The following is a 24,160-nucleotide window of genomic DNA, read 5'->3' on the forward strand; positions in this document are numbered from 1 at the left end:
TGAACTGCATAATTAGTTTTCATAATTTTCAGTTGTGGCGTTGGTGACTTGAAGACATTTATCTTTTCAAGTCATTTTTTTTCTTTCTTACACACTTGAGGTTTTAATCACAATTGCTATCTCTTCCCCCACATGAAGTCTGGACTAGTGGATCTGCATAGGTGCAACTGGACAGGCCACACATTCCCACCTCATCTTGACAGCCTTGCTCCCTCCAGCTATTTTGAATTGAATTGAATCTTCCTGAGCACTTGCAACTCCTCCGAACTTAATATGATCTTCAAACCTGATAAACATATTTGCTATGCTATTATCTACATCGAGGAAGATATTGAACAGAACTGGCCCTAAAACTGACCACTGCAGAACCCCACTTGTTATGCCCTTTCAGCATGACTGTGAATAACTCCTCTCTGTGTATGGTTAACCCACCGGTTATACACCCGCCTGATAGGTGCCCCTTCTAGGCTGCATTTCCCTAGTTTACTGATTAGAAGGTCATGTGATAGCGTACCAAACGTTTTACTAAAGTCTAGGTATGCCCCGTTCACCACTTCCCTTTTCTCACAAGGCTTGTTGTCCCATCAAAGAAAGCTGTTGGTTTGGTCTGACATGATTTGTTCTTTACAAATCCATGCTGACTTTAGCTATCACCTTATTATCTTCCAGTTGTTTGCAGATGGATTCCTTAACTATTTGCTCTATTATGTTTCCTGGCACAGAAGTTAAACTGGTCTGTAGTTTCCTTGGTCGTCCTTTTTTTCCTTTTTACAGATAGGCACTATATTTGCCCTTTTCCAGTTTTCTGGAGTTTCTCCTGACTTCTGTGACTTTTCAAGGATGATAGCTAGTGGCTCAGATACCTACTCTGTCAGCTCCTTGAGAATTCTAGGATGCAATTCATCAGCCCCGATGAATTTTCATACTTTTCAGTTGTGGCGTTGGTGAGAACCACAGCTTCATGGGCAATGGGGGGCTGGATCCAACAGTGCCTATTCACTGGGGCTGGCACTTCCCCTTGCAGAGAGTAATCATGGGGAAACCACTGCTTTAAGGATCTGTGTGCTCAAATGCAGTGGGATGGGTTGGAAAAGGATCAAGATTTCCCTGCAGTCATATGTCAAAGGACTTAAACTATAGGAGATTATATCTTTCCCTTTTTTGCTTCCATCTTGGTATCTCAGTGTGAATCTGCTTGTTTTCAGTGACCCTAAAACCAACCCAACAGGACAGTATAGCCCGGGGGTAAACTTTTAAGCTGGGTCACACTTTTCGTTCCTGCAATTATCAGGGCCGCTGCAATCTGGCTAATGTAATCCAAACTGGTGGAAATTTTGGTTATGTTCATATGAAAAAAAAAAAAATACTTTCAATACATGTAAGAAAAGAAGTAGGTAGAATGTAAAAACATTATTAATCAGTATATAAATATGAATACACATACATTAATAATTATACAGTAATCTATTTCAGCTTTTTTAATTAGATGGAGGAACCTGAGACCCAGCAGCCAATCACGCTGTGCCCCCCAATGAAATTTCACACCCACCAAGTGGGCTCACCCCCCCTCCCCATTGTGCACCCTTGGGATAGCCCATGAAAGAATACATTTCTAGGTAGTCCCCGTCTGTACTCAGAACTGGGCGCACTAGGTTCAAGTCACAGTGCTGCGGTGTTATTTCTGCAGACATTGGGACATGATATGTGACATTTTACATCATATCACCCTACTCGGTAGGAAATGCAACTGATAGTAACTCACATTATCATGTACACATGCCATTTTCTGACAATGCAGAAAGTAATAGGTCATCACCACAGCATGCAAGACCATGTATGAAGAAAGACTATCTTGTACACACAGAAAAGGAATTGACTGAGGCAGAGAAGAGAAAGCAATAGCTGGAATACCTAACACTGGATATTACATGCCTCTCTGAGATGAGAATATTTGTAGCACATTCAAGCTATAAACCACCATATATTTTGGATATGGAAACTAACCCCAAATTTCACAACTTTCACTTGCTTTGAGCTATATATTGTTCAGTTATGCTTTAGTATTTGCTCACCAGCAGATGTTTTGGGTGCACAGTTTCAGCAAACAGATGGAGTCTAAAATAATGAAACATCACAGGTGAAAGAAAAGTATAACGACTGAGGGCATGCATAGAACTTAGAAAAAACTTCCATTTTGTATAAAATTAAAGCCGGAGTTTCCTCTCCCAGTGCAGTTTCATCAAAATAATCATATAATCTCAATTTGTTTTAACGTCAGCAGGAGCTGAAAACATATTGGATGGTTAAACGAAACCAAAATACAGGATTTCCTGTTATACAGTCACTGCATCAGTCTGCAGATGCCAGTAGGATTTCGGCACACTAGAGCAAGAGTGTGAAAATTCTGTCATCCCGCAAGAAGTTTAAAATATCTCTGCCCTTGGAATCTGTGGCATACATTGTAGCTAGTAAAAGCCTTTTTGCTTTTTTCCCTACCTTCTGCTGTAGATATTTCTTCTTCAAGAGTGGCTGTTCTAATGAGGTAAGATTTATTTCTGCTGTACATTTCCTTCTGTAAATCCAAGCCATAACAATCTTTGGCAGTACCATAATATGCTTTTTCCAGAGAAACGTCCAGACAAATGCATGCACTGCTTGGCTATCTGCAGAAGCCTTTGACAAAACAACAATTATTTGTATTATTTCTGAGTGGGTGGATAAGAAGAAAGGCAATGAATGCCCTGTGATGAAAAGACTGTATGAGAAAACATTAGCTGATCAATAGGCTATCACAACAGATCATTCAGTTCTATTTCACATATTCTCTTTCAGGTTCATGTGTTTAAAAGCTAATGCTTATTATAATTTAAACAAAAGCTGTAAAAAGTCTTATCAACCGGAATCAGAAGTTTAGAAAACTATTTGTAGCTATCACAAGGATTTTTATTAGAAAGATGCATTTTCACACCACCCGCCAGTGTGGCTGATTCTAGAGAGGAGCCTTGGCCATAAAGTCCACTCTCACGTCTGGAGCCGTGTTTCACCACAGTTTGGGGTCGTTTGGATTTGGAGTTAGAGCTGTCTGTATATAATTTGTAGACAAACAATAAAGATAATGCAAAGACTAGAGTCCTAACGTTTCTCTGAATTTGGGAATTTTAAGAAGTGTAGAACTGGGTGGAGCACACAGTGAGTCAGAATTAGGTTTATTCCAGCAATTTCCACTGGTGACTACTGTAATAAAGACCACATAAGTATATGGAAGAAAGTTAGGTTGTTGATATACTAGAGCTTTTCAAAATTATGTGTATTTTAATTATTGGCTTAACATGCTAATTGAGCAGCTGGCTACTCTGTATAACCTATGCTGCAGTCATCATTAACCCATTTCCTCCCTCCCCGGTTCCTTTTAATAACAACCACTGTTTGTTTCTTGTCTTTAGACACTATCTAAAACAGTCATAACAGGAACTAATCGTTAGTTTGCTTTTATACAGCATCTAGTACGATGGTATCTTGACCAGCTTACGACCTCTAGGCACTACTGAAATAATGATACCAAAATGGAAAATACATTTAGAGTATTAAAAGCTACAAGCCTTTAATACTTTGTCTAAAGTCTTAGAAAAATATCACTAGCTCCTAACATCACTGTCTTTCCCCGGGGTGTAAAAGAATTGAAGAGGCCAGAGGCAGAAAGGCAAGAGAGAAAATTCACCAGAGGTTCAGCTTTGAACACTCTCTCTCTGTAAAATACTCCCTGAAGGAGGAATTGGATATAATCCAAATTGACAGCAGCTTGGCAATAGATGCTAGCTTCATTCATTCCATATGTGGGGTGTAACTAATATACTACTAAACAAAAGATGAATACAAACCAGCCAGAGTAGCACTTATCTTTTCCCCACATTAGATGCTGGTCAGCACAATCTCCCTCTTTCTCTTCCCTGTAGGAGGGAAACATCCTCTCTTTAAGGTCTGGAGCTCCCCCCCTGCGAATATAAAATAAAATAAAAATGTAAAAGGCCCAGCTGCATTTAATTAGCTCCTGGCTGCTTCCTGAGCTACTTCTAAAATCTTGCTGCAATTTTTCCCTAAGCTTGATGTCATTGGTTAGCTTGGCAGGGGCTCCCTATGAGGACAACATGGAGGTGAAGTGTGTTAGAGTTTTGAAACTCTCCAGGAGGCACCAGAAAGTCTGTACACTCCTTCATAGAAAGCCACAAGCCAAAATGATGCTATAGAACATCGTACTACCCTCACAGAAAGGGGGACCTTTCATTTTTCCCATGAACTCCCTAGGACTTTGCCCATTCATATCTTCCTTAAAACTACAAGATTTCACAGTTACTTTCCATTGGGCAGCCAAATGGTTTCCCTGGATTCAAAAAGCAGCTTTTACTGCTAACGCTAGAGTTTAATGAACATTAACTGAGTCTTCAGGATGTATCTGGTGTGTGATGGAATTTTTGACATTTCGAAATTTTGAGGACTGAAGGGACTTCAGAGTAGCGCGGGCAAGCCGGCACCTTGAAGTTTCACACTTCGAAGTTGCCCTGGGGAGATTTAGCCTAATGAAGTGCTGCATATGCACTGCAGCACTTCATTAATAATCTCCCAACACCCTAATTACCATGCCCCCTTTGAAGCTGGGGGCTAGTCTAGACACAGCCAGAGACACCACATTGCGTGTGTCCACCAAGGAGCTGGGAGGCGTGGGGACAGTTAAAGAAGAGGATAGAGCCCTAGAACTCAAGGGGCCTGGTACCAATTTCACTGTTGCTGAAAATCTAACCTAACTTGACTGTACTGATGGTAGGCATGATGAAAACACAAGACGAACCAGGCGTAAGGCCTCTCAGTTTTTTTCTGGGCTCAGATTTATAGGCCCAAGCCCCATGATTTTGTTTAGTTAGGAGACGGAAATAAAGGGACTTTGTGGGGACAAAACAATAAGCGGCACTCGCAGCCACATTTTCACGTCTCACTGTTTTTATCAGTGTTCTGCTGAGGAAATGGGGAGACTTTTGGTTCTAGAATCCTGGTTCAAATTTGGACAGCGGCCAGGAAATGGTGCTGCCAATTTCTGACTTTTCACTGTTCTGTTTGGAATAAGGTTTAATTTAGTGAATTTATCAGTGTTTCCTGTAAAAAAGTGTGCCCAGTGACACATGTACCTCGTTAAAGTGTAGCCTCCATACAAAGCAAGTTCAAACATTCTCAGGTGTGAGGCTGAGAACAGAGATGGACTGGCCAGGTCATGAAACATGGGCTCTGTTGGACAACTTGGGGAAGTGAATTGCAGAGTTACAGGCCTCTGCTACGTTCTGATAACAGCCCCTGTTTGCTTACATTTGGAGAGTTTGCTCAAGTGTCCCAGCTAACCCCATTGACCTTCTGTCCAGTGCTATTCTGTTGCCTGTTCCAGATGCATGGCCTGCTCTGCTCACGCCTTTTGGAAATGAGTAGTCCTGAAAACTAGGAGCAAGGTTGCTGTGTCTTGGAGAGGTGACTTGTGAGGTGGGCCAGTAACTCTGGTGACAGCAAATAGCTCAAGTGCTCTGAGACCATGAACAGCAGCAGCAGCACCAAGCATAAGGGACCGTCACCTGCTAGGGTGTCACCTCTCTCATAGCTACTGCCAGCACAGACCCTTTGGCAGGATCAGTGAGGAATAACAGAAGTAGACAATCCATAGCAGCTTGCAGACAAGAACCCTACCCACTGCATGTTCTCCAACTACTGCCGGTGGCAGCATTCCCGGCTCCCTGGCCACCTTTCTCTCAGGATGCAGATCCACTGAAGATCTTCAGCATCAATTACTTTGTTCACTGTCAGAACCATTCACATGAAGCTCCACACAGCTTTGCCAAGGACATCTGTTGTGTATATTTTTAAATAGACATTCTTGATTTGGAAACCAAATCAAATGAGCTCACACTAACATTTATTTTGTCAAAGTCAGTGGTCAAAACGGGACCTACTTTTCATTCCTCATTTCATTCATTCTTCAGCATGCTTCAGTGCATTTTTGAAAGAATGATTGTAGAAGACAGAGAGTCAATCCCTGAAGACTGGAAAGAGAAATAAGTAGGAACTTTAAAAAAATATGATAAGTACATTAATACAGGATGGTTTTTTTTTTTTGCTTCTGTTTTCAAACAGAAAACAGTGCCTGTCACCATAGCTCCAGACAGAAGGATATTGGCGCCTTTTCTAAATGTAGTCATCATTACTTCCTTCTATCTAAATTAGTCACCCTTAGAAAAGTCCCAGTGTTGCTTCAGATAAAGGTTACTTAAGGATTTGCAGTAATATCTAAAATGTCCTGTGCTTATTATAAGAAATCAGCAAAATTCTGTAGAGATTGGAGGAAAGTTACTCCGGGTTTAACTCTCACAAATGCTAAATACCCACAACTCCAGCCAAAGATAATGAAAGCTGTTGATATTCAAAACATCTGAAAAAATCAGGCCCTTAGTCACCCAGAACAAAAAACAAACAAACAAACCTATCCAGTATTTATAGGTGAGACTGTATTTGCTGGAGAGATTAAGGATAAATTTGGCATGGTCCAAAAACTTAAACAAAAATTTTGCCCCAGTTATTAGAATATAAGAACAGCCATGCAGAGTCAGAACAAAGGTCATCTTAGCCCAGTTGTCTTCCAACAGTGGCCAATGCCAGGTGTCCCAGACAGAATGAACAGAACAGGTAATTTATCAAATGCTCCATTTCCTGTCAGCTTCTGACAGACAGAGACTAAGGACACCATTTCCACCCGTTCTGGCTAATAGCCATTGATAGACCTGTCCCTCTGTGAATGTATCTTGCTCTTTTTTGAACTCTGTAAATCCCCAGTCCTCACATCATCCTCTGACAAGAAGTTCTTCAGGATGACTGTTCGTTCCATGAAGAAATGCTTCCTGTTTGTTTGTATGTTTGTTTGTTTGTTTGTTTTAAACCTGGAACAAGTTAATTTCATTTGGTGACCTAGTTCTTGCGTTATGGGAAAAAGTGAACAACTTTTCCTTATTCAATTTCTCCCCACCAGTCACGATTTTATCAACCTCTATCATATCCCTTCTTAGTCTCCCCTTTTCTAAGATGCAAAGTCCTAGTCTTTTTCATCTCTCCTCATTGGCAGCCATTACAAAGCCCTGGTCATTTTTCTTGCCCTTTTCTGAACTTTTTCCAATTCCAATAGATCCTTTTTAAGATTAAGGTTAATGAGAAACTTAGTGGTAGTGACAGGGTAGGTAGTGGAACGAAGGATATGGAAGTAGAAATTACTACATTCGCAACCGAAGTTAAACTCAAAACTTCTTAGCGGGACCAAACTGACTGCAGATAATCTCCATTCAAGAATATTAAAGAAACTGGCACATAAAATTTCAAGCCCAATGGGAAGGATTTTAATAAATCAGTAAACTCAATGGCTGGAAAATTCTATAAACTTGCTTATTTTTAAGAAGGGGAACAAATAAAACTACAGGCCCATTATTTAGACCTCATTTGTGTGCATGGGCTTGGAATAAAATTTTGAAAGAGAAAGCATTTAATGACATAGAGGCAATTGATGATCAGAATGAATCACAACATGATTTTACAAATGGTAGACCATGCCAGGCTAACCTTAATCTCTTTTTTCTTAGTTGATAACTGAAAGAAATACATAGAGCTAAGCTACCTGGATTTCAGTAAGTCATTTCATACAGTTCCATGCAGGAAGGTACTTACTTTATTGGAGAAGATGAGGATTACTATGACAACTGAAAGGTGTGTAAGGAACTGGTTGAGGGACTACAACAGGTCATAAGAAACATGAAGACCTCATCTACACTACAGCAATCTGTTGCCAGAAGTTACTATCAGGAGAGATCTTCCAGCAAACTTCTGTCGAGAGATCATGTCCACACACAAAAGCGGATTGAAAGAGCAATCAGTTTCATGAGTGGGTGGGTTATTTTCTGTGGCCTACAACAGGTGAATGTTCAGCCGAGGAGATCACGATGATCCCTTCTGGTGTTCAGGTCTATGAGTCTGTGAAGCAGAGTTAAGGGCCTGATCCTGTAAACACAAATAACTCTGACCAGGAGCTCTTAAGAAAATTCACACCACAGGGTTTACATGTCTAAGCTGCCTCATTGACACACACATATTCACTGCACACTGTCAGGTCTACCAACAGGGAAAGCAGGGGCAAGCCCCAGGACACGACTATCTAAAGAGGCCCAGTGCTTCCAGTCACTGCTGCTGCTACAATTTAAAGGGACAGAGCCCTGGGCCCTTTAAATAGCTGGAAAGCTCCATGCGGTATGCTCCCTGTGGCACTGATGATTGTGGGGGGAGGCGGGGGGGGGGGGCACAGTGCTGTCCAGGCAGAATTGAAGGCTGGTTGCCCACAGCCATACTCCTTCTTGAATGGGCTCCGTCCCTTCTGGAAACCAGGAGCTGGCCCCCTCTCCACTTTGCCTAGGGGCCTGATGAGCCCGCCAGCCCCAAATGCTATGAATATGATTGTTAAATGGACAACCAGGTGTCACAGGTAGATCAGAATTAATGCATTTTTTGCTTCTTTGTAGGAGATCAGCTCCTGATCTTTAGCATAGTGCTTGAAACCCTGACTGTCGCTGCCATATCCCTACTACTGATTGAAAAAGCATCCTCGTTGCTTGTTGCTTTGATAAAGGAGTGAACAACATAACTTTTCTTTACGCTCCTTCCTTTTCAAAAGGTATTTAATGCAGGTCGAACCTCTCTCATCTGGCACCATTCCGGCCTGACTGGTGCTGGATGAGAGAATTTGCTGGGAGGTCAATATTATCTAGCACATTACAAACACTCTCACTGCTCACTGGGCTCTCTGAAGACAATTAGAGGTAAATTACAGCTCAATAAGAGCACAGAACACTGACAGCCAGGACTGGTGTCTGTAAACAAACATTATGGGACCACAGGAAACTTGGCCACACCCATAATAAGTGCTCGTCCAACTAACTAAAATCATGCCGGACTATGGATGTTGCCGGACAAGAGAGTTCCAGGTTAGAGAGGTTCAACCTGTAACAGCTCATTTAAATGCATTTGTCTGAATTAGAAAATACAAACTTCAATATTCATGAACAGGTTTTGCCTTTATTGTTTTTCTTCTCTTCAGAAATCCTTCTTCCAACCCAGAATCTCCTAAATGAATGTGCAGATACATTCAAGATGGCAGGCACCAGCTCTCCAGGAAACTGCACTGACCCTCACCTGGGATTTCAGTACCCCCTGTATGCAACCACTTACACCATAATATTTATACCAGGTCTTCTCGCAAACGGTATTGCATTATGGGTTTTATGTCGGTTCATCAGTAAGAAGAACAAGGCTGTCATTTTTATGATAAATTTGGCTGTAGCTGATCTTGCTCATGTCCTCTCATTACCGCTACGAATATATTATTATATAAACCACATGTGGCCTTTTGGGAGTTTTCTTTGCCAGTTCTGTTTCTACCTGAAGTATCTCAACATGTATACAAGCATTTGTTTCCTTACCTGCATAAGCATTCAGAGGTACCTTTTCCTCCACTATCCATTCAAAGCCAAAAACTGGAAGTGTAGGTATGATGTCGCCATTACTGCTGCTGTATGGATCGTTGTTGGGGCTGCTTGCGCGCCAGTTCCACTTGTGAGAAGTCCTACCTTCTCCAACAATACAAATATCTGCTTTGCAGATCTTGGAGTAAAGCAAATGACTATGGGAAAGTCTATTACTTTGATAACAATAGCTGAATTATCAGGGTTTGTGGTCCCTGTAGCTATTATTGCATACTGCACTTGGAAAATGAGACAATCTCTACAGGATTCTGAAGTCCCTTTGCAACAGAGAAATGAGAAAGAGAAAGCTTTACGGATGATCCTAATGTGCGCAGCTGTGTTCTTTATATGCTTCACACCATATCATATAAACTTTCCTTTATTTATGATGGTGAAACAGAATGTTACCATAAACTGCTCCATACGCAGAAGTACTCTTCATTTTCATATACTTTCTTTATGTCTTGCAAGCTTGAACTGCTGTCTGGATCCAATCCTCTATTACTTTATGACATCAGAATTCCAGAACAAATTAGTGCGATGCAGCGGCTTTGCCCTCAGGAATTGTCTCAGGGACAAAGAGAGTGAGTCATCTTTCCAGGACAGCAGCGAGGAGATTCAAACACAGAGACGCTTTTCATGTTTTAAATTTCAGTCTCTTCCAAAACTCTGTTCAAATAAATGCATGGTATCTCCTCCAACAGACCCAGAAGAACTTACAGAACAACAAACCTTTTGAAGTTCAAGACACATTGCTCAAGACGTGTGCAGTCCAAATGTCACAGGCAGCGCTCATTAAGGCCACAAATCTGTTATGCATAACATCTCTGGCCATTAGATCTGAGACATTCAGCACAGAAAGACATTTTATAATTTTTTTTTTTTTTTGTAATTTCATCCATCCCACTTGCCACAACCTACCCATTCAAAATTCTCTCACGCTTCTTGTCTTGCCTCTTGGTACCCATAATTTATCTTCCTTAAAAAGAACTTCTGAATGTACTCTTAGCAGCTCCTTGATATACTGAAATATCAGTGATCATAATGGGAATTCCAGCCATGAAACAGTTACAAAACAGGTATCACCTAAGCCACGTCTACACGTGCCGGCTACTTCGACGTAGCCGCGCCAACTTCGAAATAGCGCCCGCCACGGCTACACGTGGCAAGCACTATTTCGAAGTTGACATCGAAGTAAGGCGGCGAGACGTCGAAGTCACTATCCCCATGAGAAGATGGGAATAGCGCCCTACTTCGACGTTGAACGCTGAAGTAGGGCACGTGTAGCCAATGCACGTCCCACAACATCAAAATAGCAGGGTCTGCCATGGCGGCCATCAGCTGAGGGGTTGAGAGACGCTCTCTCCAGCCCCTGAGCTCGATGGTTGCCGCGTGCAGCAGCCCCTTAAAGGTCCCCGCCCCCTGCCTTCCTGTGCAGGAAGCTGAGAGAGCGTGCAGACAGCAGCACAGCCACGTGGCCAGCCTGCATGCCCCTCTGCAGCCGCAGTCCACCACCCCCACAGTGATGGCCACCCGCCAGCCCCCCAAGCGACCCCAGGGCATCCTCCCCAAGGGGAGCCAGGGCTCCCAGGCTGGCAGCCAGCTGGGGAAGAGGCAGCAGGGCCCCTCCAGGATGGAGGCCGAGCTCTGGGACCTGCTGGGGCTCTGGAGCGAGGAGGAGGCGCTCCAGGTAATGGGGAGCAAGAGGCGGAATGCGGATGTGTTCGCTCGGCTGGCCGAGGGCCTGGCCGCCCAGGGTCACCCTGCCCGCACTCCTGACCACGTCAGGAGTCAGGTCAAGGAGCTGCGGCAGTTACGCCTGGGCCCAGGATGCAGCCAGCCGATCTGGGGCCGCTGCCATCACTTGCCCCTTTTACAGGGAGCTCAGGGAAATCCTGGGCCCCTGGCACACCTCCTCCCCGCCGGTCACTCTTGACACCTCGGCCGACGAGCCCCAGCAAGCCCCGGAGGCAGAGTCCGCCCCAGAGGTAAGCCCCGCACCCCAGGGCCCCCCCCAGGAGCCCACCCCTGGGACACCAGAGGAGGAGGAGGAGGAGGGGAGATCCTCCTCCAGTGATGGGGGGCTCCGGATCGCCATCCCGTCCCAGAGCTCCAGCAGGGTGTCCGCCCACAGGGTGTCCCCCAACCGTGGGAGCGAACCATCAGGTATGTACCCTCCTGGTGCACACACCCAGGGTTGAGGGGCGGGGGCAACAGACATGACCAGGGCCCTCCACATGCCCAGATGACCATGACCCCAAGGACAGCAGTGGCATGTCCCTCAGAAGAGTGCATCAGCCCCTGCCCCCCAGCATGACAGTGCCATTCCCCATCCCTGGGGATGGGGGGAGCAGAACCTAGGGTCCCCTGGGGGGAGGGGGTGGGACAGCCATCAGCAGCAGCAGCATCTCCCAGGGATGGGGATAGGGAACCAGCAGCAGAGGGGTGGGGGGACAAGGGCCATGGCTCAGGGGCCACACTAACGGCTGTCTCCACTCTTCTTCCCCCCCGTGTTCCGCAGCTGCACCATCGGAGGGACCGGAGAGCGCCAGTGAGGTGTCAGTGGTCCTGGAGAGCCCAGCGGGGCCATCACTCCAGGCCAGCCCCTCGGTGGAGCACCGACCAGCCCCAGGGCGGTGACGACGGCGGACTCAGCACCACCCCTGGACAGCGACGGACCCCCAGCTGCTGGTGATCCTCCGGCGATAGCTGGAGGTCTCGGCGCAGCGCCTGCGGGTGGAGGAGCGGCACCTCCATCTGCAGGAGTGGGCGCTGGCCTGGCACCAGGAGGCATGGGGGGCCTTTATGTGCACATTTGAGCGCATCACAGACTACCTGGCCCCCCATGCCGCTCTGGCCGCCACTCTGCCCGCTCCACCCGCAGCTCTACCCACTGCTCCACCCGCCGCGCCACCCGCTGCTCCACCCGCCATCGCACCACCGTCCGCCACCAAGGGGCCATCCGCCGAGGGGGACCTGGAGCCTGCTGACACCCGCCGGCCATATCTGCCGGTCCACCCGGCCCCCAGCCAGCCCCGGCCAGGGCTGAGGCCGAGGCGCGGGTCGTGGCCACCCACCCCCTTCGCTGGACATTAGGGGGTGCGGGGCCCAGGACGTGCCCCCTCCCTTTATACATATCCCCTTTTACTTGTGTTGTATATAGTTTGTATTAGACCCCTGTTATTTTATGATACCTGACCCCCCATGTAAATAGTTCTCGCCTTCCTTGTGTTCCCCTGTTTTTTGGTTATCCATATAATATATAATATTTATGTTTGTTGTAAATAATATAATAATAAGAATTCAATGTTTGGTGGTTTCACGAACAACAGGTCTATTTTTATTTGCAAGAAAAGTGTTGGGGGGGTGTGCTCTTGGGTGCTCTGTGGTATTGGCGTAGGGGCAGGGAGTGTTATGGAGGATGGGGGGGTGCAGTGGGGAGCCTGCCAGCGTTCATCCCGCAGCCTCGTCGAAATGGGCCCACAGGGCCTCCCGGACCTTGATCCCCTCGCGGTCCATCTGGCGACTGGGGGCAGCGGGTGGCTGCACGTCGGCCCTGCCAGCCTCCACAGCCCAGCCCTGAAAGAATGCCTCCTCCTTGCTCTCCACCAGGTTGTGGAGGGCGCTGCACGTGCCCACAGTCTGGGGGATGTTGGTGGGGCCCGCATCAAGGCGAGTGAGGAGACACCTCCAGCGCCCTTTGAGGCGGCCAAATGTGCGCTCAAACACCTGGCGCGTGTAGTTCAGGCGCATATTGAAGCGCTCCTGGCTGGCTGACAGATGGCCCGTGTAAGGGTGCATGAGCCAGGGCCGGAGGGGGTACGCCGCGTCTGCGACGATGCAAAGGAGCATTGTGGTGTCCCCCACAGGGATCTCCCGCTGGCGGATGTAGGTCCCTGCCTCCAGCCGGCGGCACAGGCCCAAATTCCGGAATACCCAGGCGTCGTGGGTGCTGCCAGGCCAGCCAACATAAATGTCCAGGAAGCAGCCCCAGCTGTCCACCAAGGCCTGGAGGACCACTGAATGGTAGCCCTTCTGGTTCAAGAAGCGTCCTCCACTGTGCTCTGGAGCTCGGATGGGGATATGGGTCCCATCCAGAGCCCCGAAGCAATCTGGGAAGCCCAGGGTGGCAAACCCCGCAATGGCGGCATCCGGGTCCCCAAGCCGCACAAGCCTGTGGAGGAGCAGAGTGTTGATGGCACAGACGACCTGCAGGGGAAGGACATGGGAGAGCACCAATGAGGGGTGTGCAGGGTGTGTCTGGCCCTCCCCTGCCAGGGCTCCCCTCCCCTGCCCTCCCCTCCCCTGCCAGGGCCCCCCTCCCCTCCCCTCCCTTCCCATTGCCAGGGCTCCCCTCCCCTGCCAGGGCTGCCTCCCCCTAGCCCTGTGGGTCCTCTTACCTCTAGGAGGACAGCCCCGACAGTGGCCTTGCCGACGCCAAACTGCTGGCCCACGGATCGGTAGCTGTCTGGAGTGGCCAGCTTCCAGACAGTGATGGCGACCCGTTTCTCCACACTGAATGCACACCGCGTGGCGGTGTCCTGGTGCCTCAGTGCAGGGCTGAGCCACTGGCAGAGCTCCAGAAATGTCTGCCGGCTCATACGAAAGTTCTGGAGCCAGCGGTCATCGTCCCACTCTCTGAGCACCAGCCGCTCCCACCAGTCAGTGCTCGTGGGGCAGCTCCACAGCCGGCGGCGTGTGCAGCAGGGGGGAGGAGGGCAGGGGGCTGCAGGGTCTGGGGTTGCTTCCTCCTCCCCTGGGGGCAGCTCCTCTTCTGTGACTAGAAGGTGATCAGCTGCCTCCTGCATGGCATTGAGCAGGGCGAGCACTGCTCCTGCAGGGGCAGCTGGGTGGACCTCTGGCTGCTGCTGCTGCTGCTGCTGCTGCTGCTGCTGGGGGTCCATAACTGCTTCGCCGAGGTGTGCGTGCCTATGGCTCTGCAGACCGCGTGCTGTTCAGGCTGAGTGTGTCTGGGAAGGGCCCTTTAAGGGAGCGGCTAGCTGTTGCCCCGGAAGTGCTAGTCTGCCCTGTGACCCTGTCTGCAGCTGTTCCTGGCACCCTTATTTCGTTGTGTGCTACTTTGGCGTGTAGACGCTCCCCTGCAGCGCCTATGTCGATGTGGTGCTGCCCAACGTCAACGTTGAACGTCGATGGCACCAGCCCTGGAGGACGTGTAGACGTTATTCATCAAAGTAGCTTATTTCGATGTAGCATACACGTGTAGACGTAGCCCTAGTGTCCTCACATAGGCTTGTTTCCATCTCTGAGGTTGATACACCTATGCAAGTGTACCTCATGTTTATGTCTCTGCTTTTAGACAAGACCCGTAGGGCTTTTAGCCAAGATTTATTTAGAACATCTGGGATAGCTGTGAGTACATTTTAAATCATTAAATGTTTTCCATTGAAAATAATAGCATGGTCTGAGTCTTGATTAATGCAATTGCTTCAATGGATTCCAACAGAAAAGGAATAATTTCTGATCAGATAAAAAGTGTGGCATTCTTGAAAATCCTACCAGTATTCTGCATTGCTGGGCACTGGGTCCATTTTTGTTGAATTAACAGAAATGGTACACCCTTCCGAAAAACAAGTATTTCAGGAACAAGAGTGAATTAAACATTAAACTAAATATTCAGTCCAAAAATTCTAAGCTGCAGAAGTTCTGAAAAATTATAGATACTAAGCCACACATGTTCAGCAGAGAGGGCAGTTTACAAAGCAATTAAACAATGCTTTCAAGCAACTGTACTTTTCAGAACTATGCACCTTTAAACACTCAAGCCTTGTCTAAACGAGTTCAAAATGGTTGCTGTTTTTTTAACCCCTATTGAATTAGCTAAATTGAGCTAATTAGATCCAAGTTAATGTCACAGTAGGCACAGCTTAAAATCTTTAGCTCATTTTTGGGAAGCCACGTGTTAGGCTATGTTTTCTTACAAAGAAATGTGGTTTCATGTCAAGATAGCTCTATCAATATAAACTCTTAGCAGAGAGAGTGCATGGGTCATTTTTACCTCCATGTAGCTAGTTGAGGTCAACCCCAGATAGAGAGTGAAGTATTGAATTTTAGCCAGCTACACTGAGGTAAAAACACCTATGCATTGTCTCTGCTAGGATTTTACATCAAGATTTCAAACGCAAGTCAGTTATCTCTATGTAAAACCATATTCCTCCCTTAGTGATGAAGATATCCCCTAGAGTCATGCTCAGTCTAATTCCCAGCTGTCTAAAAATCAAGTTAAAGGTATCTACATGGCTTAAGAAGGGTTTTGAAAAGAGCATCTTTTTCACAGTGTGGACAAGGCCTTGCTCACTTCATCACCTCTTCTGTTCAGAATTGTAGCTGTGGTGGCCCATAGGCCTTCTGGCAACTTGCAGATGCTGAGACAATTATTTACTGGATGAATGTTGAAAAACAGATTGTGATTGTGTGTGCAAAGAGGGATGAGGAAGAAGGACCAAAGAGCCTTCCCCATAACTTTTTCACCCTCGTAGAGACTTTGCACAGTTCCAATGGGGAGCTCTACTAACCAGCATTGCCAGCTTGTGTGATTTTGTTACAGGTCTAATGATATCCAGCGTTTTGTGCAAAGTGCCAGCTCCTGGAGTCCAGTTAAAAAAGCCAAGATTCTTTTGTGAATAAGTTTCCAACCTTTTTGGTTTCAGAGAAGAGGTTAAAAATGTGAACTGCGTGCAACCAAAAAGCTCAGAAACTGGGATGCACATGAACCGAACACAAAATGTGTTATTTTAAAAAAATAGCATGACTTAAAATCATCTCCTGATTTTGGGGCTGAAATGATGATTTTTTTTTTGAATGTGTGGCACCACAGAGCATTGTTGCCAGGCAGCAAACAGAAACAGTGAGAATGTATCCATAGTGATGGGCGGTGGCCCTGCATAAGGGGCAGAACAAGTTAGTATCAGATATATTATTTGTACTGCGTCCGTCCACGTCTTTTTGGGCAAGGCTCTAGAATGTTTGTCCCCCACCCCCACCAACTACGTCTACACTACAGCAATCTTTTGAAATAAATCTTCTGGAAGATCTCTTCTGAAAGAAGTTCTTTCCAAAGAGTGTGTCCACACGCACAAAAGTGGATCAAAAGAGTGATCTGCTCCTTCAAAAGAGAGCGTCCACACAGCCCCTGCTTTATTGAAAGAACGGGCCAGGGACTGAAAAATCAGGCTCTGAAAAATCAGGCACCATGACGATGGCTTTTTCTTAAAAAAAAGGGCCCACGGAGCATCTACACACGTTTTCTTTTGAAAGAAGCTTTCCAAAGAAGTCGCTGGTCCTGAGATGGGAGTGGAAGATGCTTTTGAAAGGAGTGCCACATTCTTTTGATTTCATTGGGAAAGAATGTTTCTTGTGTGCAGGCGCTCCACTGGGTATTTCAAAAGAGACCCTTCTTCTGAAAAGTATTTTGAAAGAATTTGCTAGTGTACACGCAGCCCCTCACTGTGCCAGCCCCAGCCTTTCCTCTAGCTCGCGCAGGGCCTGGCCCAACCCCCAACAGACACTCCCTTCCCCCGCACTGTGCCAGCCCCTCCCCCACTCAGGTCCTGGCCCCGCTACCGAATGGAGCCCTCCCCACAAATCCATGCCAGCTGCAGCTCCTCCCCCATCCGGCACGGGGCCCAGCCCAAACCCCAACAGACAATCCCTCCTCCCGCACTGTGCTAGCCCATCCCCCCACTCAGCACAGGGCCCAGCGCACCTACCAAACAGAACCTCCTCTCCCCCTTGCACCTTGGCAGCTCCAGCCCCTCCCCCGGTCAGCACAGGGTCTGGCCCATATATTTTGGACGTGTATTACAATCAGCTTCTGCCTACAACTTCCGTCCAGCCCAACTTGTGCTTGCAAGCAGAGCTGCAACGGGTCCTCTAGTTTGCTTCAAGAGTGGTGTGAACCAGATTGCCCTGGCCAGCACTAGAGCAGAGAGAGGCAGGGTACAGTGCACAGCTGGCTCATGGATCGCTGGCTGATGCTGTGTATTGCTCAGTGCCTTCTGTATGGGCTGGATTCCCCTCACCACACAACAAAGTGAATTCCAGGGGAATTGTGGGTTGACAATTCCTTGAGGCAGTTAGTAAAATCTGTCTTAACCTTGGGTTGACTCTAATTCAGCAGGGCCTGGGATTACCTGGGGCAGGGTGAGGGGTGGGTGACAGCAGCAGCCGGGGGTCACCTCCTCCCCACAAGTATCAGAGAGGTAGACGTCTTAGTCTGTAGCTTCGAGAACAACAAGAAGTCCTTATAGACACCTTATAGACTAACAGATATTTTGGAGCATAAGCTTCATCAGCAAAGACCTGCTTCATCAGATGCGGCGGGGGGGGGTGGTTTCAGAGGGGTATTTAAAGAGTGGGATCCCAGTAAAAGGGAGGGCCGGAGCTGACAAGGTCTATAAGGTGCCACTAGACTTCTTGTTGTTCTCCCCCTCACGCACACTGACCACACAACACAAGTGGCAGCCTTCTCTGCTCTGCCGTGCCTTCACAGCCCACTGAGCCTCCCTTCTCCTTGGGCGGTGGGGAGCGTGTGCCACATCCTGATGCCATGGAGAAGTGGCGCTCAGAGAGCCAGTAAGGCACGGAACAGCAGGGCAAAGGCGCCCCCTTGCTGCCCACCACCACCACATCCTGTCCCAGGTAGTCCTCTCCCATCATGTCCATAGGATGGCTGGGGTGGCCACTGTGGAGCCTCTGAAAGCCCAGGGCCTGAGGCAGTCACCCCACCCCCTCCTATGGACAGGACAGCTCTGACAGCGCTAGTAAACAAAAAAGACAGGCTGATCATATCGTCATGATTGGCCATATTGCTAATTAAATTGGTTCTCCACACATCAAGGGATTGCTGTTATTGATGCTTCCAACAGACAGAAATGAAGAACAAAATAAGGTTATGCATTTTTCCAAAGTTAAGCTTTCATTTAATATTAAGGTTCAATGATCGGTGAGTTTCTCTGATAGCTGACTGCACATTGCTATTTCAAGTTGCACTTACAGTAAAACCCAGGGCTTTCTTTGCAATTCACTGCTCAGGTTTGCTGAAGCGATTCTCCGAAAGATCAGAACAAACCCAGACTATCTGAAGTAATTTACTCGGGTACATACGACACAAGAGAGACTGTCAAATAGGAAGCAGTTAGCATCTCTAATCCCAATTGCCTTCAAAGAAAGACTGGTGTTTTGCTCACTTCTTTGCTTTTCAGAAATGCTGAGCATTTGTCATAGATGAAACCAGGCATCTGGGCCTGTTTACAAAGGATGGAAGTGAGCTTGAAACACAGAAAGCTGAACACAGGAAACCAAAGAAAAAGAGTCTTGTTGAATTCGAATGAAAAGCTGTATTTGTGTCACTGCAAGCCCGCTAGGATTTTACTGGTACAGCCATGTGGCAAATACAATCACACTGCTAACTGGCATAGTTAGGCTGGTAAACTTTTAAAGTGTAGACAAGCCCTTGTTCAATGATAGATGAGTGTATCCAGGAAAAAATATTTGGGAAGTGTCTATATTTATTTTTCACTCAATCTTGTGAGCCCTTAGACTCAACAGCATTTCTCTGTCTTCTTCAGTTTTTCCAGCTACTGGGGATCAGGTCACCAATAAGATTTGCCTTTCCAACAGTCGCCGCATATCCATTCTGTCCTCCTGTACACAGTCTATACACTGATTTTTGGCCAATTTCTTGTTCTCTGCCTAAGAACTCTAGTTCCAAATGCCTTCCAAAGAGGATTCCCTTCATCCATCCTTTGTATTCAAAAATCCCGTCTGGGCCTCCCCTTTTGCATCTTCTCTCTAATACTACAGATGTTGGGGGTCACTTCTCAGGGCACTATTTGCATCTGTTGCAGCAATAGTGATTCTCTTAATTCCTTCAAGCATCTCATTTTAACAGTGTCCAGTTTTCTGGAGCGCCTCTGGCTGCCCTGCAGAACAGGTTTTACCACAGTATTGGCCTGTATGAAACATGGTAACTTTTGAATCCACACCCAATTAATTCCAAAATTTCAGGGTATGTTCTACACATTAACAGCCAAAATCCTACTGGCTTCAGAGGCAATTAAAACAATGTAACAGGGTAAATAGAGGAATCATGAAATTGCTGCTATCTCTTGATGTCGTCCACTAATGTCTTCCAGCATAACAAATGCCCCTGCTCATTTTCACAGTAGAATTTAATATGTTGACAGATGTGAAAAAATATTGTCTCCCTACTGGGAACCCAGGGTAAGGTCCTCAGCCAGCAGGGACAACCAGAGAGAAAAGAAAGGTGTTCCTTCCCTCCTCTTTCCCTAGCCTCCTGCTTCCTTCAGGCTTCTTCCAGATGCGAAAAAGAGGGCACCAGCCATCTACTCAGCCCTTCCCCACTTGAGGGGAAGAAAGATAATTAAGAGGTGTGGTGGGGTAGGAAGACGATAGGCCCTGAAATGGTAGGAGGAATGGGGAACTCCAGGATGAGGGTCACCCAGAACTCCTGCCATGGAGAGATTGAGAAGAAGTGAAGCTGGAGGCCAAACATAAGAAGCCTGCAGCACAGACTGGAGGAGCACAAAGAGTCCCTGAGGCACGCAAGAAGCTTGAAGCTTTAAAGTATACAATACCCTCTGTAAACGTGTTAATTAGCAGTCAATTATCTTAAGGTAAATGCTGTCCTGTTGACATACAGCATGGCAATCATAGGTCTTATTTCTAAATTTCTGACCACCTTTGGCACTGATGCTGGCTTATTTTCAGAGTTTTCGCTGAATATTTATAAATACAAGTCTGTTACACAGACTTTGCAGCACATGTCTGTAATTCACACAGTTAATTTCAAGCTAAGAATACAGGAGAAAATGCATGCTGTTGTCTCTCTCAGCCTACGGTAAACCATAAATGTTTTTATCCAGGAACAAAACATTTGGGATCATCCTTTAGGGAGATATTAACGACTTTGAGTTAATTACATTAGAGCTGATTATTATATATACCCAAAGAAAATGGGAAGAAATGTAACAAAATGCATCTGACAAAGTGGGTCTTTGCCCATGAAAGCTTATGCTCCAGAATTTCTGTTAGTCTATAATGTGCCACAGGTCTTCTTGTTGTTTTCATAATAAGATGGATGCTTGTGGAGCAAAAACAGGAAAGTTGAGTGATGTGAGGGAGGCACTGAAGAGTTAATGACCTGATTTTCAGTGATTAAGAACCCCTGCAAGCCTTCTCTCCCCGCTCCTTACATTTATGCCCACTAGTAGGTGAGTTCTTAGTTTTCTCCTGGGTTCTCTCTTTTGGTCCAGTAGACCTTGTCTAGACTGGAAATTTGCGCTGTTTATAGCCCTCGACATAGCTATATTTGTGCAATGTTAGTGTAAGCAGGTAAAGCCACAGTTAAGGTACATGAAATAATGGACATTCTTAAACAAAAAGCATCGCCTGTAGGAAACTACGAAGGAGTAGCTCAAGTTTCAACCGCGTTCCCCTTGTTTAGCAGAGAAAGCACACAGGAAACAGAGCCATCTTGTGACTAAGTAATATACTGCAGTTAAACTTATCACAGTCACAACATGCACTAGCTGAGTTTAATCCAGTTGCAAGCATTGGTAAATGCAGGGCTTTTTTTTTTTTCCATGGAACCGCTTTCCGGCACCTTTTTTCCTGGTGCCACCAGCATTTCGGAAGGTGGCTGGGCTGAGCTCCATGTTGTGGAACGGGGCAGTGGAGGGTGGTGAAATTTGGCTCATTAGAGCCACTTATGTGGAGTGCCCCACCCCTTCCGCCACCCTGTGGGGTTGCAGCTGAGAGCCACGCGGCTCTTCTGGTCCCTCCGTGGCTTGTGCGGCTCCACCCTAGAGCTGCACGGCTCCTGCTGCCCCAGCAGGGTCCTGGAGGCCTGGCACGGCATTGACGTGGCTCCATCAGCCTGGCACGCCTTTAGATGGAACAGCCCCCTATGGTGTGAGGTCAATAGCTCGCTAGCATTCACTTGGGGAGGAGTGGGGAGGGCTGGGGGTACCTGGCTGTGGGGAAGGGGGAGGCCATTCAGTTGGGCGGGCTGGGGGTGCCTGTTTCTGGGGGATGGCATTGGTATACAGCTGGGAGGAGGGCTAGGGCTGCCCAGTTCTGGGGGAGGTATTGGTTTACAGCTGGGAGCAGGGCTGGAGGTGCCTGGCTCTTGAGATGCCTGGCTCTGGGGGAGGGGGAGGGCATTCATTCATTTAGACCAGGGACTGGGGGCTTGGGCTGTCAGGGGCGGGGGGGATGAAGCCTGGGGGTGGCTTGGACCCTGCTGAGGGGGCAGTTAAGCCAAAGGCGGGTAAAGTTAAGCCGACCGGGGTGGTTAAGACACCAGGGGCATTGGATCTTGAGGCAAGGGGTGCAGTTTTGGCCTTCAGTTCCACCACTTTGTTTTTTTTTAAAGCACAGGGTAAATTCCACCAGTGCAAATAAAAATTTACCTATTTATTCTAGAGGTGGCAGCAGCACAGCTAACCCTATGGCTGAGCATGGAGGGCTGAGCATGAAGCATGAATCTGGGCAGCAGCAGGGGTTAGAAGACTCCTAAATATCTTGGACAGGCAGTTGGCTGTCCCACTGGAATGGGTAGAGGGAGCATGTGGCTGAGCATAAGAAAGAGAAAGGTTAACAGTGTTGTGAGGCGTCAGAAACTCAGAAAAACTGAGTGTGACGAGAAAAGAGCAAAAAATTCTGACCTGGGCTGGGGAGGAAACGTGAGCAATGTTAACTGAGACTGTGAAAGCTGAAGTGCTTTCACTATTAAAAATCGCCTCCTTTCTAAGGCCAGGTCTAAAAGGAAAAACCTTTGGAAATAAAAGAAGAGTCAGCTGGTGTTAACACTGCATTTGCTCAATGGGGTTACCGACTTCTTTATTAGAGGTGAATAGAATTGCTGGGTTCTGATCTAATAACGGTTCATTGTGATGACCCTACTGTTCAGGGCACTTACACTCAGGCTACGTCTACATTACAGCGATCTGTCAACAGAAGTTACTCTAAGAAGAGATTGTCTGGAAAAACAATCAGGCCCACGCACAAAAGTGGATCAAAAAAACAAGCTGCTCTGTTGACAGAACGGCCAGCCTGAAGGTCAGCAAACAGGACCTCCTGGTGAACCAGAAGCCCTGCCTGTTGACAGAGGGCCCCCCACAGCATCTACATGGCTTTTTTGTCGATAGAAACTGTCCACAAAGGCGTCCTTCCTCACCACAGAGAGGCACAGTGCTGTCGGCAGAAGTGACGAGATTTGTTGACAGACACCAATGTCCCGGAGACGATGCACAGTTGCCCTCAGACAGCAAAAGAGAGATCTCCAGCCATATTTTGACGTGTTCATGTGGCTTCACTAAATCTGTATTTGGACTGATACCCAAGTAAAGTGAGTGACAATTTCCGCTGCGATGTATTGCCTTACTGAAGGCTATGTAGGTGGTGGGTTGTCATAGTAAACGAAATCAGGATGGAATTCTGTGGCAAGTGAAACAGGCTGCAGAATGGCTGTTGGAGATAGTGGGGCAGACATCTGAAAACCAGCGATGGACTCTGAGTCCCAGATCTCACCAGGAGCCCTGCGTAACACAGGCCACACAAAACATTTCTTTGGTTCTGATGGCTGATGCACCACCATTTATAATGACCTTGTCTGTTGTCACATACATTTGCTTATTCTAGACAAATTCAGGTCTTTTATGGCTGTCTACAGCAATGTGAATTCTTTGTAATAAAGCCTGAAACTGCAAAATTCCAAAGATCTCAGACACTGCACCTTGCAAATAGGGAATTCCTAGGGTGGTTCCTTATATGCATGGTATATTCTAAGGCACAGCAAGCAAGGAGGGAAAGCACAGTCTTATTCCTGCTGCACAGGAACTAGGACACCTGGCTTTCATTCCCAGCCCCAGCATAGTCTACCCTCATGACCACGGGCAAGTTATTTAGCATCCATCAGTTTCCCTTTCATTACAATGGAGGAAAGTATAGGTCCCTTGATTAGCAGGGAAGCAAAGGTAATAACTAAAGACACCAAGGCTATGGCTACACAGTGCTTGCTATTTTGGGATATATTTATAGCCTTATATAGCAACTTGGGCTAAATGCCGCGCTTGAAATAGCAGCGGTATTTCTAGCATGGCATTATGTTTCTGCTACTCCTTGTTGTGATAGCGATAGCAGAAATTTCGAAATAAGTCAACTCAAATTAGTTTATACAATTTGTGTTGCACAAATTGCATAAGTTATTTTGAGTTACAGCTGCAGTGTAGCCATAGCCCAAGAGCTTTATATATTTAGTGCCTAGTTTGCTTCAGTTTTCACTACAATGAACAGATTAAAAATACTTAGAAAGGTTCCAAGTTTTAGACAGGCAGCCATGTTAGTCTGTTTTAGAAAAAAATAACAAGAAGTCCTGTGGCACCTTAAGGACTAATAATTTTATTTGGGCATAAGCCTTCCTGGGTAGAACCCAACTTGCCGTATGCATCTGATGAAGTGGGTTCCAGCCCACAAAAGCTTATGCCCAAATAAATGCATTGGTTTTTAAGGTGCCCCAGGGCTCCTTGTTAGGT

At 46.7% G+C, this 24,160-nt stretch overlaps 1 protein-coding gene across 4 annotated transcripts; it reads left to right on the plus strand.

Annotated features, from left to right (window-relative positions):
- Window positions 1-2,384: 2,384 nt before the first annotated feature.
- Window positions 2,385-12,907, plus strand: LOC142020260 (putative P2Y purinoceptor 10). 4 transcript variants are annotated; one of them, XR_012647332.1, is made up of 3 exons: window positions 2,385-2,542; window positions 9,161-11,750; window positions 12,106-12,907. XR_012647332.1 is itself a non-coding variant. In XM_075007955.1 (3 exons), exon 3 carries the CDS (start codon window positions 9,214-9,216, stop codon window positions 10,321-10,323), a length of 1,110 nt encoding a protein of 369 aa, XP_074864056.1. In that variant the 5' UTR covers window positions 2,385-2,542; window positions 8,586-8,737; window positions 9,161-9,213; the 3' UTR covers window positions 10,324-12,907. The 4 variants fall into 4 exon arrangements, 2 of the variants coding, with proteins under 2 accessions (XP_074864056.1, XP_074864057.1); XR_012647333.1 differs by having other exon boundaries at window positions 9,161-10,544; XM_075007955.1 differs by adding an exon at window positions 8,586-8,737 and having other exon boundaries at window positions 9,161-12,907.
- Window positions 12,908-24,160: the final 11,253 nt, after the last annotated feature.

This window comes from Carettochelys insculpta, chromosome 13 (assembly GCF_033958435.1).
Source record: "Carettochelys insculpta isolate YL-2023 chromosome 13, ASM3395843v1, whole genome shotgun sequence".
NCBI classification, from domain to species: Eukaryota; Metazoa; Chordata; order Testudines; family Carettochelyidae; genus Carettochelys; species Carettochelys insculpta.

What these genes read in the sequence shown, in the direction of transcription:
- LOC142020260 (XM_075007955.1), top strand. Translation starts at nt 9,214, where the DNA reads ATGGCAGGCACCAGCTCTCCAGGAAACTGCACTGACCCTCACCTGGGA.